Source organism: Medicago sativa, chromosome 6 (assembly GCF_051527215.1).
Source record: "Medicago sativa cultivar Bolivia chromosome 6, Bolivia_mono, whole genome shotgun sequence".
NCBI classification, from domain to species: domain Eukaryota; kingdom Viridiplantae; phylum Streptophyta; class Magnoliopsida; order Fabales; family Fabaceae; genus Medicago; species Medicago sativa.
Genome location: NC_140754.1, coordinates 71074026 through 71088125, shown reverse-complemented (window position 1 = coordinate 71088125; position 14100 = coordinate 71074026). Strand labels below are relative to the sequence as shown.

The 14100-nt window shown below is 38.2% G+C and overlaps 1 protein-coding gene across 1 annotated transcript; it reads left to right on the top strand.

The window, feature by feature from the left end:
• Window positions 1-8167: 8167 nt before the first annotated feature.
• Window positions 8168-10809, top strand: NEET (2 iron, 2 sulfur cluster binding protein). The gene is made up of 2 exons (XM_085718635.1): window positions 8168-8555; window positions 10602-10809. The coding sequence occupies exons 1-2, from the start codon at window positions 8299-8301 to the stop codon at window positions 10699-10701; spliced, it is 357 nt and encodes a 118-aa protein (XP_085574761.1). The 5' UTR covers window positions 8168-8298; the 3' UTR covers window positions 10702-10809.
• Window positions 10810-14100: the final 3291 nt, after the last annotated feature.

The following is a 14100-nucleotide window of genomic DNA, read 5'->3' as shown; positions in this document are numbered from 1 at the left end:
GCTAACAAGAACCTCCTCTTCCCACATAAAGAGATGCCTTCTCCAAGTGAAATTCCAAATCATACCTATATCCGACACCTCCCCCACCTCCCCCACCAACGCCTCCTTTTGAGTCGAAATCAAATAAAGCCTTGGATATTTTATACGGAAACACCTATCCCCACACCACTTATCATTCCAAAAGCTTGATGATAACCCATTACCCACCTTCCGGTCCACTTTCGAATTAAACCAATTAGCCTCACCAAAATCTCCAAGCTTAAGGATCTCCTTCCACCAATAAGATGCTAATCTCACATCCCCACTTCCGCCTCCCACCAACAAACTCCCCACATTGAGACCATATCTAGCCTTCAAAACATCTTTCCAAAGAGCCATATCCCCATCTAGCAACCTTCATCGCCACTTAGCTAAGAGACTAATATTCATGACCCGAATATCTTTCACCCCCAACCCTCCATTTGATTTGGATTGACACACAGTCTCCCATTTAACCCAACTAATCTTCTTGTCCCCTCCCACTCCACCCCACAAAAATTCCCGTTGAATGCCCACTAACCTCATCCATACTTGTACCGAAAGCTTCAAGAAAGACAAATAGAAGATAGGAATAACATTTAGCACCGCATTCAAAAGAACAATTCTCCCACCAAAACTAATATAGTTATGACCCCACGTATTCAACTTTCCGCTAAGCTTCTCCACCAACGGCTCCCACGTAGACATACTACGCAAATTAGCACCCACCGGAAGGCCCAAATAATTAAAAGGGACACTCCCTTGGCTACAATTCAAAAAATTACACGCCATCTCCATAAATTCATTATCCACATTAACACCTATCAACGAGCTCTTGAAAAAATTAATCTTGAGGCCGGAGACCATCTCAAAGCCTCTAAGAAGAGACTTGATAGCCCAAAGGTTATCAACCGTTGGCTTGCCTATACACAAAGTATCATCGACATATTGCAAATGCGACACCACCAAACCACTATCACCAAAAGTGAAGCCCTCAAATAGATTACGATCCACCGCATTTCTCATCAAACCACTAAAACCTTCCGCCACTAAAAGGAACAAAAAAGGTGCAAGTGGATCCCCTTGTTTAAGGCCACGATGAATACGAATCTCCTCCGTCGGACTACCGTTAACAAGAACGGACATACTCCCACCAAAAACACAAACCTTCATCCACGCCACCCACTTGTCACACATACCCACCCTAAACATCATATACTCTAAAAAGCTCCAATCCACCGAATCATAGGCCTTCTCAAAATCCACCTTAAAAATAAGGCACTCTTTTTTAGCCTTTTTCGCAAAATCAACAATTTCGTTCACCACCAAAACCTCATCCACCAAGTGTCTACCTTTAAGAAATGCCGATTGCGAAGAAGAAATAATAGAGTTCATGATACCCGCAAGTCTTCTCGCCAACACCTTAGCTAGTAATTTATACAAACTTCCTAGCAAGGATATTGGTCTAAAATCTTTCAACTCCAACGGAGAGGAAACTTTAGGAATCAAAGTCACAAAAAACGACAACATACTTTTAGGCAACACTTCATTAGCATGGAATTGGTCAAACATAATTCTCACCTCGTCTTTGATCAAATACCAAAATTCCTTAACAAAGGCGAAATTGTAACCATCCGGGCCCGGACTTTTACCTCCATCACTCTCCCGCACAACCTCCTCAATCTCCATCGAAGAAAAAGGTGCTACCAAAAGCCTATTCTCCCCTTCGGTTAAACTCTTAAATGCAACATCATCCAACCTCGGTCTCTCCCACCTATCCTCCGCAAAATGATTAGTAAAATAAGTTACCACTTTTCGACGGACCTCAAACGGAGTTTCACCCACCCATCATTCTCCTTAAGGGCTTTGATCGAGTTCCTACTTTTTCTCAATTTAATGCACTTATGAAAAAATTTAGAGTTAGCATCACCCTCTTTAAACCACCACGATCTCGACCTTTGCGCAAACAAAGCATCCTTTGCCTTAAGGAGTCTCCAAAGCTCTTCAAACAACTCCTTCCGAAGGCCAACATCCCTCTCCGTCAACGTACCTACCTCCCCTTTTTCGTCAAGCTTCTTGATATCCTCCACTAACCTCAACAACCTATCTTCCATACCACCGTACACCCCTTTACTCCACTCCTTAAGTGTGACTTTAAGACCCTTCAATTTTTCTTTTAAAACAAAACTCATCCAACCGGTGACATTTTGATTCCTCCAAGCCTCCTCAACCACCCCTTTAAAATCCCTATTTTCGAGCCAAAAATTGTTAAAGCGAAAAGGTGTTGGCCCCCAATCCCACCCTCCATTTTTAAGTACCAAAGGGCAATGATCGGAAACATCTCTCGGCAACACCCAAAGAGCATACTCCCCCTACACTTGACCCCACTCCTCCGAAACAAGAATTCTATCAATCCTACTCATAGATCTCCCATTGGGATGGTACCAAGTAAAGCGGCGACCCAAAACATTTAGATCCTCCAACTCCATATCCCCCAAGAAAGAATTATACAAGAACATCTCCAAAACTTGCGTCGAAGTAGCCCTCACATTAACCCCTCTCCTTTCATCTCTTCTCTTCACCACATTGAAATCGCCAAGGATACACCAAACTCCACCTCCCCTATCGTTCCGCTCCCTTATAAGATTCTCCCATAAACGTTTCGTAGCCGGTAAATCACATTTTGAATAAACATTAATAATCATACATTTAACCTTGTCAACCCCCCATTCCAAGATAGCCCCCACATACCCTTCACCTTGAAAGGAGGATACCAAAGTCGCACAAGATTTCCTCCAAATAGAGATAATACCACCACTACTACCTTCCGAAGGTCTAAACAACCAATCACAATCTTCACTTCCCAAAATAGAAAAACATAAAGAAGGAGTTACATCTTCTAGTTTCGTCTCTTGTAACGCCAAAAAATAAATTTTGTTTTGCCTCACAAGTTCTCGAATCTTATTCTTCTTGATTCTACCACCCAACCCCTGCACATTAAACGTTGAAACAATCATAAAACCACCTCTTTAACCTCCCTACTAGTCTTAACCTTCAAAGCCTTATCTTCAAGGTCGACAAGCTTATCAATAATGCCACCTTCCTTCATGGTATAAGAAACCCCCGCCTCCTTTTGAGTAACAAGAACTTTCTTTGCACACTTTGAGTTGCTTCCCTCTACCACACTCCCTCCGCAAATGAGAGTCTTGACTCACCTCACCATTATTACCAAAGACACGCCTAACACCGGAACCATAATAACCTCTAGCATCCCAAGATCGTGCTTGTCCACCTCCTCTACCCACACCATCCTCCTCACTCCAATCCCCCTCCCTTTCTGCCGGATGTCACACCGTCCTTCTATGAGACGAACAAACATTATATCTTCTTTTATCGTCTTTCGACCTTTTAGAACTTCCTCCCAATTGGGCTTCTTGATCCGCCCCCGAATGTTTCTTAGCCAAAGACAAGGACTTTTTCTTATTTCTGTTTCTCAACTTCAACACCCTTTGGTCATCACCCACGAGCTCCTCAATAGAATCACTAAATTCCGAAATATCGGATTCATCCGAAAGAAATCTAATGTGATGGTTAACCGGCGTTCTGTTCCACCCTTGGCACGCTGGGATAAAAGGACCAGCATCGTCACCATGATGTGCCTCCTGCAAAATCACCCTGCTGACTTCAGCTTGATCCCCAGGAAAAAAGGGCGGGGAAGGATCCTCAAAGTGATTCTGCACCCCCTGTTCCACTGTGCGCAGGCTGTACCTCTCCAGAAAAGTGGGCTTTAAAAGCTGAAGGCCCAAAAGAATTTGAAGATCCACAAATCTGTTCCGGCTGGCCCACAGAACCAGAAGGGGGCCCCCTGCTGACTTCACTGGCGCGTTGGAGAGCTCCACCTCCAAGGGAGCTGGCGCGTGGGAGACCCCACCCATGTTGACATTCACTTCAACCGATGTGCCCACCCGCTTGTCCCATTCAGACCTGATGCAAACTTCAATTTCCTCTTTCCTGTAGTCAACTTCCCTACCACAAGCCTCCACATGTACACACAAAATTGGATCTTGCAAAATATGTTTCCCTTTTAAGGATCCACTATAGTGTGAAACCTCAAAAGTGTCACCCTACACTTCTCTTTCTGCATCTGAACCCTGACCAGTCTGCTTCAAGGAGTGACCTGAAGAAGACCGTTGATGAAAAGAAGCCCCTTCCCTAAGAATAGGCTCATCATCTGACTGACACCCTAGCTCCAACCCCACCAACTCTCCCTCACGAGAACCGACAGAGGATGTCTCCTCACCGCCCACCTCAGAATGTTCCGGCAGCCTTCTTCTACCACCACCCTCCTCCACCACCCACAATCCATAATCGACACCCATAACATTCAGATTCACCTGATCATTAATAACCCCTTTCCTCTTGGAAGAGACTTGAATCCTGGCCACATCCAGCCTTCTTCTAGTAATGGTATCATCATCAAAGTCTAAGAGCTCCCCAAACACGGAGCCAACCTTTTTGAACAGTGGTTCATCCCAAACATGAAGAGGAATGCCATGAATGTGCAACCACACCACCCTACAGTCTGCAACCATCTGAGGATTCCATCTACTAACCTTACAGAACATTGAGTCCCACCATTCTAAATGACCATTTCTCAGCGGATCAATATCCTTCAGCCCCTCAAGATGCATCAACACCTTCTTGTCCCCCATCTGAGTAACTTTAACACCTTGAATGCCCTCCATTACCAACGCTTGTTTGACCTCCACCGCATCCATTTGATGAGCCAGGTCTCCCACAACAGCCCAACTGAGATACTCCAGCATCTCCTCAGAAGGGAGGATATCCAAGCAAGGAACCACCCCTTGTAGCGGCGGGAAATCATCCTTCTCCAACGTCAAAGCGTTTTTGAAAGATTTTCCTGGTATGGTAGTAACTCCAAGGTCTTCCTCCACTTCCAAAACTCTCCTTTCCTCCCTTTCCTTCTGCTCCTCCCTACCAAAGCGAGCACGGTTGACCTTCAGCCGGATATCCCTTAACCACACCTCCCTCAGCCGCTCTTCTAGATCCTCCAGCAACCTCACATCTATAAATTTCACAAAACCAAACTTCCTCCCCCACCTGTCCAACTTCTTAGGAACGAATACCTCCACCACATGCCCATAACACGCAAGCAGCTTCCACAGCTCCGAATGTTTCGTATCGTCCGGGAACTTGGTGAAGAAAAACGAGATAAAGTTGTTGTCGAGATACTTGAAGCTGACCCTCCGCCCTGTAGCCACCGTCCCTGAAACTACCGACGCCTTACCATTTGAAACATCCCTCACATTTGTTCCAGTGGACCCATTCCCACCCACAGTTTCTCTCTCTAGTTTCTCACTCATAATTGTTCCCGATAAACGTCTGAAAATAAAAAATAGGGGATATAGTTCATAAGTTTTGGCAGGGAAATCATTTAGACAATTGCATAATCTTTTGATAAAAATCACACGGTCACTATCATTCATTGATCACGGATGTTTTTTATCCGTGATCAACAAGTGATAGTGACGTTGTGATCTTGATCAGAAGATTACGATCACACGAGGAGGGGAAAAGTGTATTTGTGCTGACATAGCAACATATTACACATAAATTCTATTTGCTAAAGTGACAGATAATTGATAAATTAGTTGATAGCATATGAATTTAAAAATAATTGAATTTGTAATGTTTGATAAAATTAACAACTAAATTGTTTCTCAAATAAAAAATGAATAGAACTAGACTCGTGATAAAATTAACAACCGAATTGTTTCTCAAATAAAAAATGAATTATTAGATAAATATGAAATGACATAAAATGATACTTAATTAATAGTAGTTATTTCTTTGATTTAACAAATAAAGGTAAAATTTGCCAAAAATTAATAAACTATAAACTTAGACGTAAAAACTTATCATGAAGGTAATGAGTGTGTTGATTGGTTGGTTAAATTTGATGTAAAGAATGTCAACATCATGAAGTTGTAACATTTTTATCCTATAAAGTTGAATCTTGTCTTATTGGACGCTCCAAAGTGTTTAAGCAACGGGTTGCTTAATTTTTGTTTTTTCACTGTATTTTCTTTCCCCTCATATAAAAACATAATAGCTTATAAAAAACATTTGAAGCTAGTAAAAAACTAGGCAATCTCACAAGAAAAAAGTGTCACCAAACAAATATATTTTCAATATATGATTTATAAGGTATAAACTATCCATTACAAACTCTACAGTTGGTCTTACCAACAAGCTGATATACCCCATTGTAGAACAAAACTTTTTTTTTTTTTACTAATAAGCTAAATTGTAGAATAATACTTAACTATACTCCATGACATTTTGATGGATCCAATCTATCTAATCCCATACAAATTTCGTGACTTGTATCGTTTGACTCAACTTGATGATGGGATGATTAAACCATGAAATGAAGTATCTTTTCTCCATACTACAAAAAAAAATTGTTTTAGTAAATATTCAATTCAATTTTACATTCTATTTTGCTTTTTCTTTGAATATATCAAATAGTAGGTTATGTTTGATTATGTTTTTACAAGAATTGATTTTGTAAAATTGATTATAACTAAAAATGAGTAGCGGTAAAGTGATTTATATTTGAATATTTAAGTAACAATGAGTTGAATTATAAAGTTGAGTGATCTCTCTTAACCTAGAGACAATCAATGACGCACTCCACCATCCAAAATCTCTTATGATGTAGCATCGTAGGTGGTGGTGCACTCACCCTTTGCGGTAGAACCACCTTACTACCACATAATGGGATAGGTTAACTATTAAGGGTTCGTACCAACGCCGCCGCCACGGTTGACAACTGACATTAGCTTCTAGATTCAGGCTCATTTGTCTCGTCTCTGTCTGAAGTTGTTGTTCTGGTATCATCTCTGGGTTCGTCGATCTAGATGTTTTCAAAATCCGTTTTCGAATGGGTCGGTTGCTTTCGCCATTTGGCAGCTAGGATTAAGGCAGAGCGTCGTCGTTTCCGTGGTTCGGTTTGCTTCCTTTGTTTCTGTTCTCTTCAGGATATTTATGGGTGTTGGTTACGACAATATAGCTTTGTAGCGTTGGTTGAAACATTGATTAGCGGTTGCTAGACTTCGTTCTTGTATCCCTATTGCATGGCTCAGTTTTAAGGTTTGTCTCCTGTGAGTCAATGCCGCTTTAATATATGTATCGATTTTCGTGATTGATTTCGAAGTGGTTTGACAAAGGGTTAGAGTCTATAAGGGGGCGTCAACCTCTTTGTGACGTTTTATATTCTATTTGATGTCATTTTACTTTGAATTTAGCAAAATCAAAAATTGGTCTGTTAGAGGGTGCTTTTGTTTATCATAAAAAGAGAGTTTATTTGTTTCAACTTTAAGGAAAAACAATAGATTTTTCGTTAAAAGAATCTAGAGATTTGTAGAGAAAAAAAAGTTGAAGTTTTTTTTGTTTATTTACTATCCATAAAAATCACTTTTAAAAAAAAAAAAGTTTTAACTCGAATATGCGTTGTCTCCTTGTGTTTGAAAAAAAATAGATTTTGTCATCAAAATAGATTTTTTTATAAAATAATTTTTAAAAAATCCTAAATAAACAATTTAAAATAACAAAAGTGATTTTTTTTAAATAAATAAATAATTCTTTTTTAGAAAAAATCTGAAACAATCGTGCCAAAATCAATCATAAAATCTATTTTGTTGATTGTTTTTCTTCATTGTTAATTGTTTATGACATTTGAAAAACAGCATCTTAAAATGAGATCAAACACAGAACAACACACTAATTAGTACTCTCTCCGTCCCACAATAGATGATCCATTTAAAAATGTGCAATTTTGACCGAACTTACTTTAACCATATTTTTCTACTAATATACAATAATAAATAATATCATATAAGATGTCGTTAGATTCATCTCGATAAGTATTTTCAAAATATCAAATTTTCATAATTTTTTCTAATATATTATTCAAGATATTTAAGCTCAAAATTATGCATTGACATGCGTAATAAGGTCAATTGTGTCAAGTATTATGGGACGGTGGGAGTAACGTTTAAGCATGGTCCCCTAATGAATTTTTTCCACAAGAAAAGCTAATGACATGTCAATATTGTCTCCATTCAAAGAGGAGTGTGCTATCCACAAGTTCAGGGACACATGTAACATTTCAATCTTTTATTATCCATCTACCTTATTGCAAAGTTCAAAACTTGTGAAACCAAAGAGAAGATAAACACACAAAATTCATACTCAATGGCATCTGTTTTAAGCCAAGTTGGTGTAGTTTTGTGCCAAAAGCCATGTTTAAGTGAGAGAAAAAAGGGAATTATAGGTACCAATTTCAACACTAGTTCCTTTGGTATTGGTAGGAAAGCAAGAAGTGTGGTGGTGGTGAAAGCAGAGACAGGGGGTGTGGGTAGCATAAATCCAGATATAAGGAAGAGTGAAGAAAAGGTTGTTGATGCTGTTGTGCTCAGTGAAGTCTCCAAGGCTGTTACACCTTATTGCAGGTATGGTTCAGTTTTTTATGTTTTTCATTTATTTATGGTTAAGTGTATCATTGTGGCTCTTAATTTATGTGATTTTAGTATGTTAAATTTTTTAAATCTTGATCCATTATTGAAATTTGATTATTGGTTAATTTATGTGGTTTTAGTGTTAGTGAAGCTATCCTACATAGTTTATTGAATTTAGTTGAAAACAACTTATGTACAAGTCGTAGTTGTTTTCATAAGTTCTCTCAAATAGTTTCACAAGTGGCTATGTCGCAAAAAGAACTAATCAAAAATCAATAGCTAGCGTTGATATTATTAATAGTTGAGATCGAAATTATGAAACTCTAGTTTGTTATATTAGCATTTGCTTGATATTAGATGAATGATTCTGGTTTCTTTCAAGCTTGAAAACTAGTTAAGAATATACATTTCATGTCAAACTATGATTGATTGATTACATCTGTTTCTGGAAGTGGTTCAAAAAAAATGTCATTTGTGATGTTAATTTCGTTTCAGCTATTTTATCACAAATTACCAATGTTTGGTTAAATTGTATTAGTTGAATGCAAATCTCTTGTTCCACATAAAAATCCTGCCTATGCTTTGTTATACATTGTCGGTTCCAAGCTCAAGTAAAAGAAGAGGGTTGTGTTAGGTCTCGACAACCAACATAAGATTTTGTCGAATTTTTATGATGTGGATCAAATACGAGCCGATCCCACTTAGTAGGATAAGGATTGGTTGTTGTTGGTAGATTCCACATAAAGAATTTGGTACTTATTAATGGAAAGTTTCTTTATCATATGCTTCTATAATATATGCTTCTATAATATATGTCAGTGGATGTAGTTCTAAATTGTATCCTTATTATAATTACTCAAGAAACCATGTTCTTCATGTTTTGAAGTTATGATCTAAGCTAGGGGTGTGCATAGAAACTGGATCAGCTGACCCAAACTGAAAATATGGTGAACCAAATTAGAAAAGCCCAGATTAAAACGGGTCGGTTAAAACTGGATCATTTTAAACCAGATTAAAACGGATCGGTTACCCATTAAAACGGGTCGGTTACCCATTTCAGATCTGAAAACACATTTCAGATCTAAACCCTTCTCGCGTGAACCTTTCTCACAGCCATCGTGAACCTTTCTCAGCCACCGTGAACTCTTCTCAACCACCGTGAACCTTCCCTGAATACCCAAATCCGGGAAAATCAAAACGTCACCGTCGGAGAATACATCTTCCTCACTCGCTTCACACACAGTGATTTTCGTCTACAAAATTCAAATCAAACAAAATCAGTTTTAATGTCAGTATCGAAATTGACAGAAAGAGAGAGAGAAAGAAACGAACCTTGAGACGTGTCGGCGACGAGTTTGGGAAGAGGATGGTCGTCGGAAGCTTCGACGCGTGGTGGCCAGGAGAGGTGGTTTTTGTAGTAGAGGAAAACGTGACGGTCGTAGGAGTCGACGGTGCCGGCGAGTTTACCTGTGTCGGTGGAAGAGGTATCAGAATTATACCAAACTGATTTAGCTCTTTTTACCTGAGTGTTGGTGTTACTCTCAGTGTTGTTTTCCCTTTTTGGCTTATCACTGTCCTCATTACTGTAAAAAGAGCTAAAACATCATTGAATAGAAGAGAAGAGAGAGCGGTTGAAATTGTTTTTGGTAAGTTGAAATGAAAATGAAATGAAAGGGTAAAAAAAAAACGGTTCAGGTGAAAAAATCAGGTTCAGGTAAAAAATCCAGTTCAGGACAAAAACTGGTTCAGGACAAAAACCGGTTCAGGTAGCATGAACCGGTTCTGAACTGGACTGAACTGTATCGAACCGGTTTTAAAAAAATCCATTTATTTTGTGAAAGTAGTTTTTTGATCCAAATTGTATCCATAAATCTAGTTTGGTTCAGTTTGGATAAACCATTTGCACACCCCTAAGCAACAGTTAACGATGACATGAAAGGCAACATTTATATTCTTATTGCAATATTCTTGAATTTTAGTTTTCATGTTTAAATTCCAAAACAAATTGTAATCTTTCTGGTTTTGGATGCTTTGATACAGATGCTGGAGATCAGGAACTTTTCCTCTATGTGATGGAAGCCATGTAAAGCACAACAAAGCCACCGGAGATAATGTTGGGCCTCTTCTTTTGAAAAAATAGAGTTCATAATTTTTACTTGTGTTATGAGAGAAATTAAATTTTCAGAGGTTGTTAATGTATCAGACACAACATTTTAATGTTGGAAATAAAATGTGACTTATTTTTCAATTCATCTTAAGTTGGTTTGACTTATTTATGAATTATTGAATTAAGGTTAACTGCTAAGTGAAATATTCATGTGAAATTAAAGTTTGAAATCAAGAGACAAATGATTTCCTTTGGATCTTTAATTTCATACTTTTGAGACTTTTTGACAAAATTTGTGAATTGTATGAGTTAGAGATTGAGTAAGTTAATTAGAGAGAGTGAGTTAGTTATTCAAGCTGTTGATTAGAGATTATATGACTTTCATGCAATGAAAATGATTAAATCAGACTTTTTTTTTTTTCACCAGTTATGGTTATAGTTGTTGTAAAACGTCACATTTTACTTCGATTATACCTTTTCGTAAAGGGACGAGGATTGGAAGGAAATATATTAATTGAGTGAGTTGGGAGAAGGTGTGCTTTCGAAAAGAAGAAAGAAGACTTAATAGTTAAAAATTTGCAGTTATTCAATTTATCGCTATCGAGCAGTTATGGTTATGAAGATGCATTTCGAAGAAAGTTACAATTTGGTATGGCTTGGTAAAATATAGATACGGTCCAATTTCAGAAAATTTGCTTTATACGGATGTTTAGTATACGAAAAGGTTAGACTCACTATGGTTGCGTGATCTATGCTCAATTGGTAAGGTGTGTGAAGTGGAACCAGATTGAGTTAGACACGTGGTTGGAAACGGTGACACCACTATATTCTGAAAAGATTTATGGTTTTGGGGTCAATCAATTTGCGACCAACTTTCGGTTCTTTTAAACCTGGCTGTGGATAAAGACTCAACTGTTACACACAAAATGTCACATCCTTCTATATCGCAGAACTGGAGGGGTGTTGACTTTGAAAATTGTCTTGTAAAGAGGATGCTCGTGTGTCTGCTCTAATTGATGTTGTATCTGTCGTTCATTTGCACACTGGGATGACTAGTGCGATTAAGTGGCTGCTGGACAAGTGCAATGGTTTCAAGGTGAAAATCGTTTATTTTTAAGGAAGAAGAAGTGTTGTTATGATTTGCTATTCAGCCTGCATTTTTCTACAGTAGCAGATGTAAATTTTCAGTCTGAAGTAAGGCGGATATCGGATACTTTTGTGCCGTTGAAAATTGTTTTGTTCGAATGGAAATTATTGCAGGATATACATTCAATCCGGATTGAACTTTGGAGGAGAGACGTCACTAGGGACGTTCATCAACAATGTTTTATCTTATGTTTTGATGAGATAGAATTGGCAAGTCATTTGTTTGTAAATTACAGAAAAACTTGACAAATTTGTGAACTAATTTTTAAATGGCTGGATTGGAGAGCAGATAGTTGGAGTAATGTGTTAGTTCATAATTTTCTATTGTTTAATTCGCTTTGCAAAGGAAAGAAGGGAAGAAAATCGTCTCATTTAATTTGGATTTAATGGCTTTGTGTATTTGGTTCGAACGAAACGATATTCTATTTAATGGAAAATCCCCAAAATTCCAAAGGTGGTATATTTTATTAAGCAGTTGTCATGGTCTGGGTTTATTATCAGATAGGGTAGAAATAAGAATTCTCAAATCCGTGGACGAATCCATTTCCTTGTTTGAACTATGCAGTGTTGAGATAGTGAGGTGCATGAGCTTGGAATTGACAGGAGAAGTGGATACATTATGTTATTGTTTTACAGAGAAAGATCTTTATTGAATTTCAATCTATAACTTAAGGCAGCTTCTGGTAGTTTCTCATGCGTTCTACGAATTCCAGATTTTATAATACGAACAACGTTAAACACCATCCAAAACATGTTTAAACACCTTCACAAACCATCCATGTTCTCGGATTTTATAATATGAATAAGGTGTGCGAGAAGAAAGAAGGATGAGAATAGAGATAACCATAATTTAATAAATGGCAGTCAACTTATTAGTTTCATACTAGTGACTTGTCATCATGATCGATTCTTTCTAGTGAGGTAGTAACTTTGCTTATGTATGGATAGCCGGATCTGATGGAGTTGCTTATGTATGGATACCAGACATTCAAAAGATGGAGTACTCTCACCATTAAAACTCATGTCAAATGAATGATAACCTTTTAGCTGACGCGCTGAAGCTCGTCCTTAGGGATGGTGGATCCGAGGGAGCGGAAGATGTTGTCGAACTCGGTGACAGAGATCTTGCTGTCGCCGTTGGAGTTAGGGATGGCAATGGGCACCCAATGGATAGGGTACTATAGTACCCTTCCCCATACCCGCGTTTGTAAAAAATGTCTGTACCCGAGCCCGTACCCTCGTGGGTAACGACTTTAGTGCCCTTCCCCATACCCTATGGGCACCTAAGTGTCCATACTCGGACCCATTACCCGCACTTTAATTATAAAAAGACAATAAAAAATATCACAATTGAAATAAAACTATGATCTAATTTTTTTAAAGTAATTCATAAAATAGTAGAAGTAAAACAACATCCAAAATATTCATCGAAAATTAAAATAAAAACATCCAAAATACATATAAAAAAGTGCATGCTAAAATAAACATCAAATTGATTTAAATCATAAATTTGTAGCTCGTGAGTTTATGAAGGCAAGAATGAAACGATTACCGTATTAGTTTTTAGGTTTTGGTTTATACTTAAATAACTAAATAAATAAATAACTGTACACATAAAATAAATAAAATATTTATTATATTATATAAATATGTATATGCGGGTTGTGAGGCTGGGTAGTATAGTGCCCTTACCTGCATCCATACCCATCTAAATTTGCGGGTAATTACCCAGACCCAAGCCCATACCCATAAAAGCAAGGTTTTACCCTACCCGTTGCGGGTATTTTTTGCGGGTGTCCATCGGGCCTTGGTACAATTGCCATCCCTAGTTGGAGTCAAAGCGGGTCAAAGACTGTCTTCAATTCGTCCATGTCACCAAGGTAAACAGAGGATTTGGTGGTGGTAGTTTCAGTGTTTGGATTGGTTGCCATTGTTAGCGTTTGAGAGAGAAAAAGGAGGAATTGAATAACATAAAACGAAAAGCGTATGAATGGTGGTGAATAAAGAAATGGTGGTCTTTATGGTTGTTTTGAAGAGAGAAAAAGTGGTTTCTGATGAGGGAAGAAGAGGGAAGAAGGCCAGGGTATTTCATGCATTTCACATGTGTCTTGGGTCATAAAGGACAAAAAAGTCATTTGACTTGTGTTATGCTGATGTGTCCTAAATCATATCCGGTCACCACATGCCAAATAAGCGCCATGTGGCTAATTATCCTCCACCTCACCAAAAAACCGTAATTAGGACTAAATTTTAAATGATTAATAATTGCAGTGGCAAAATGGGAGG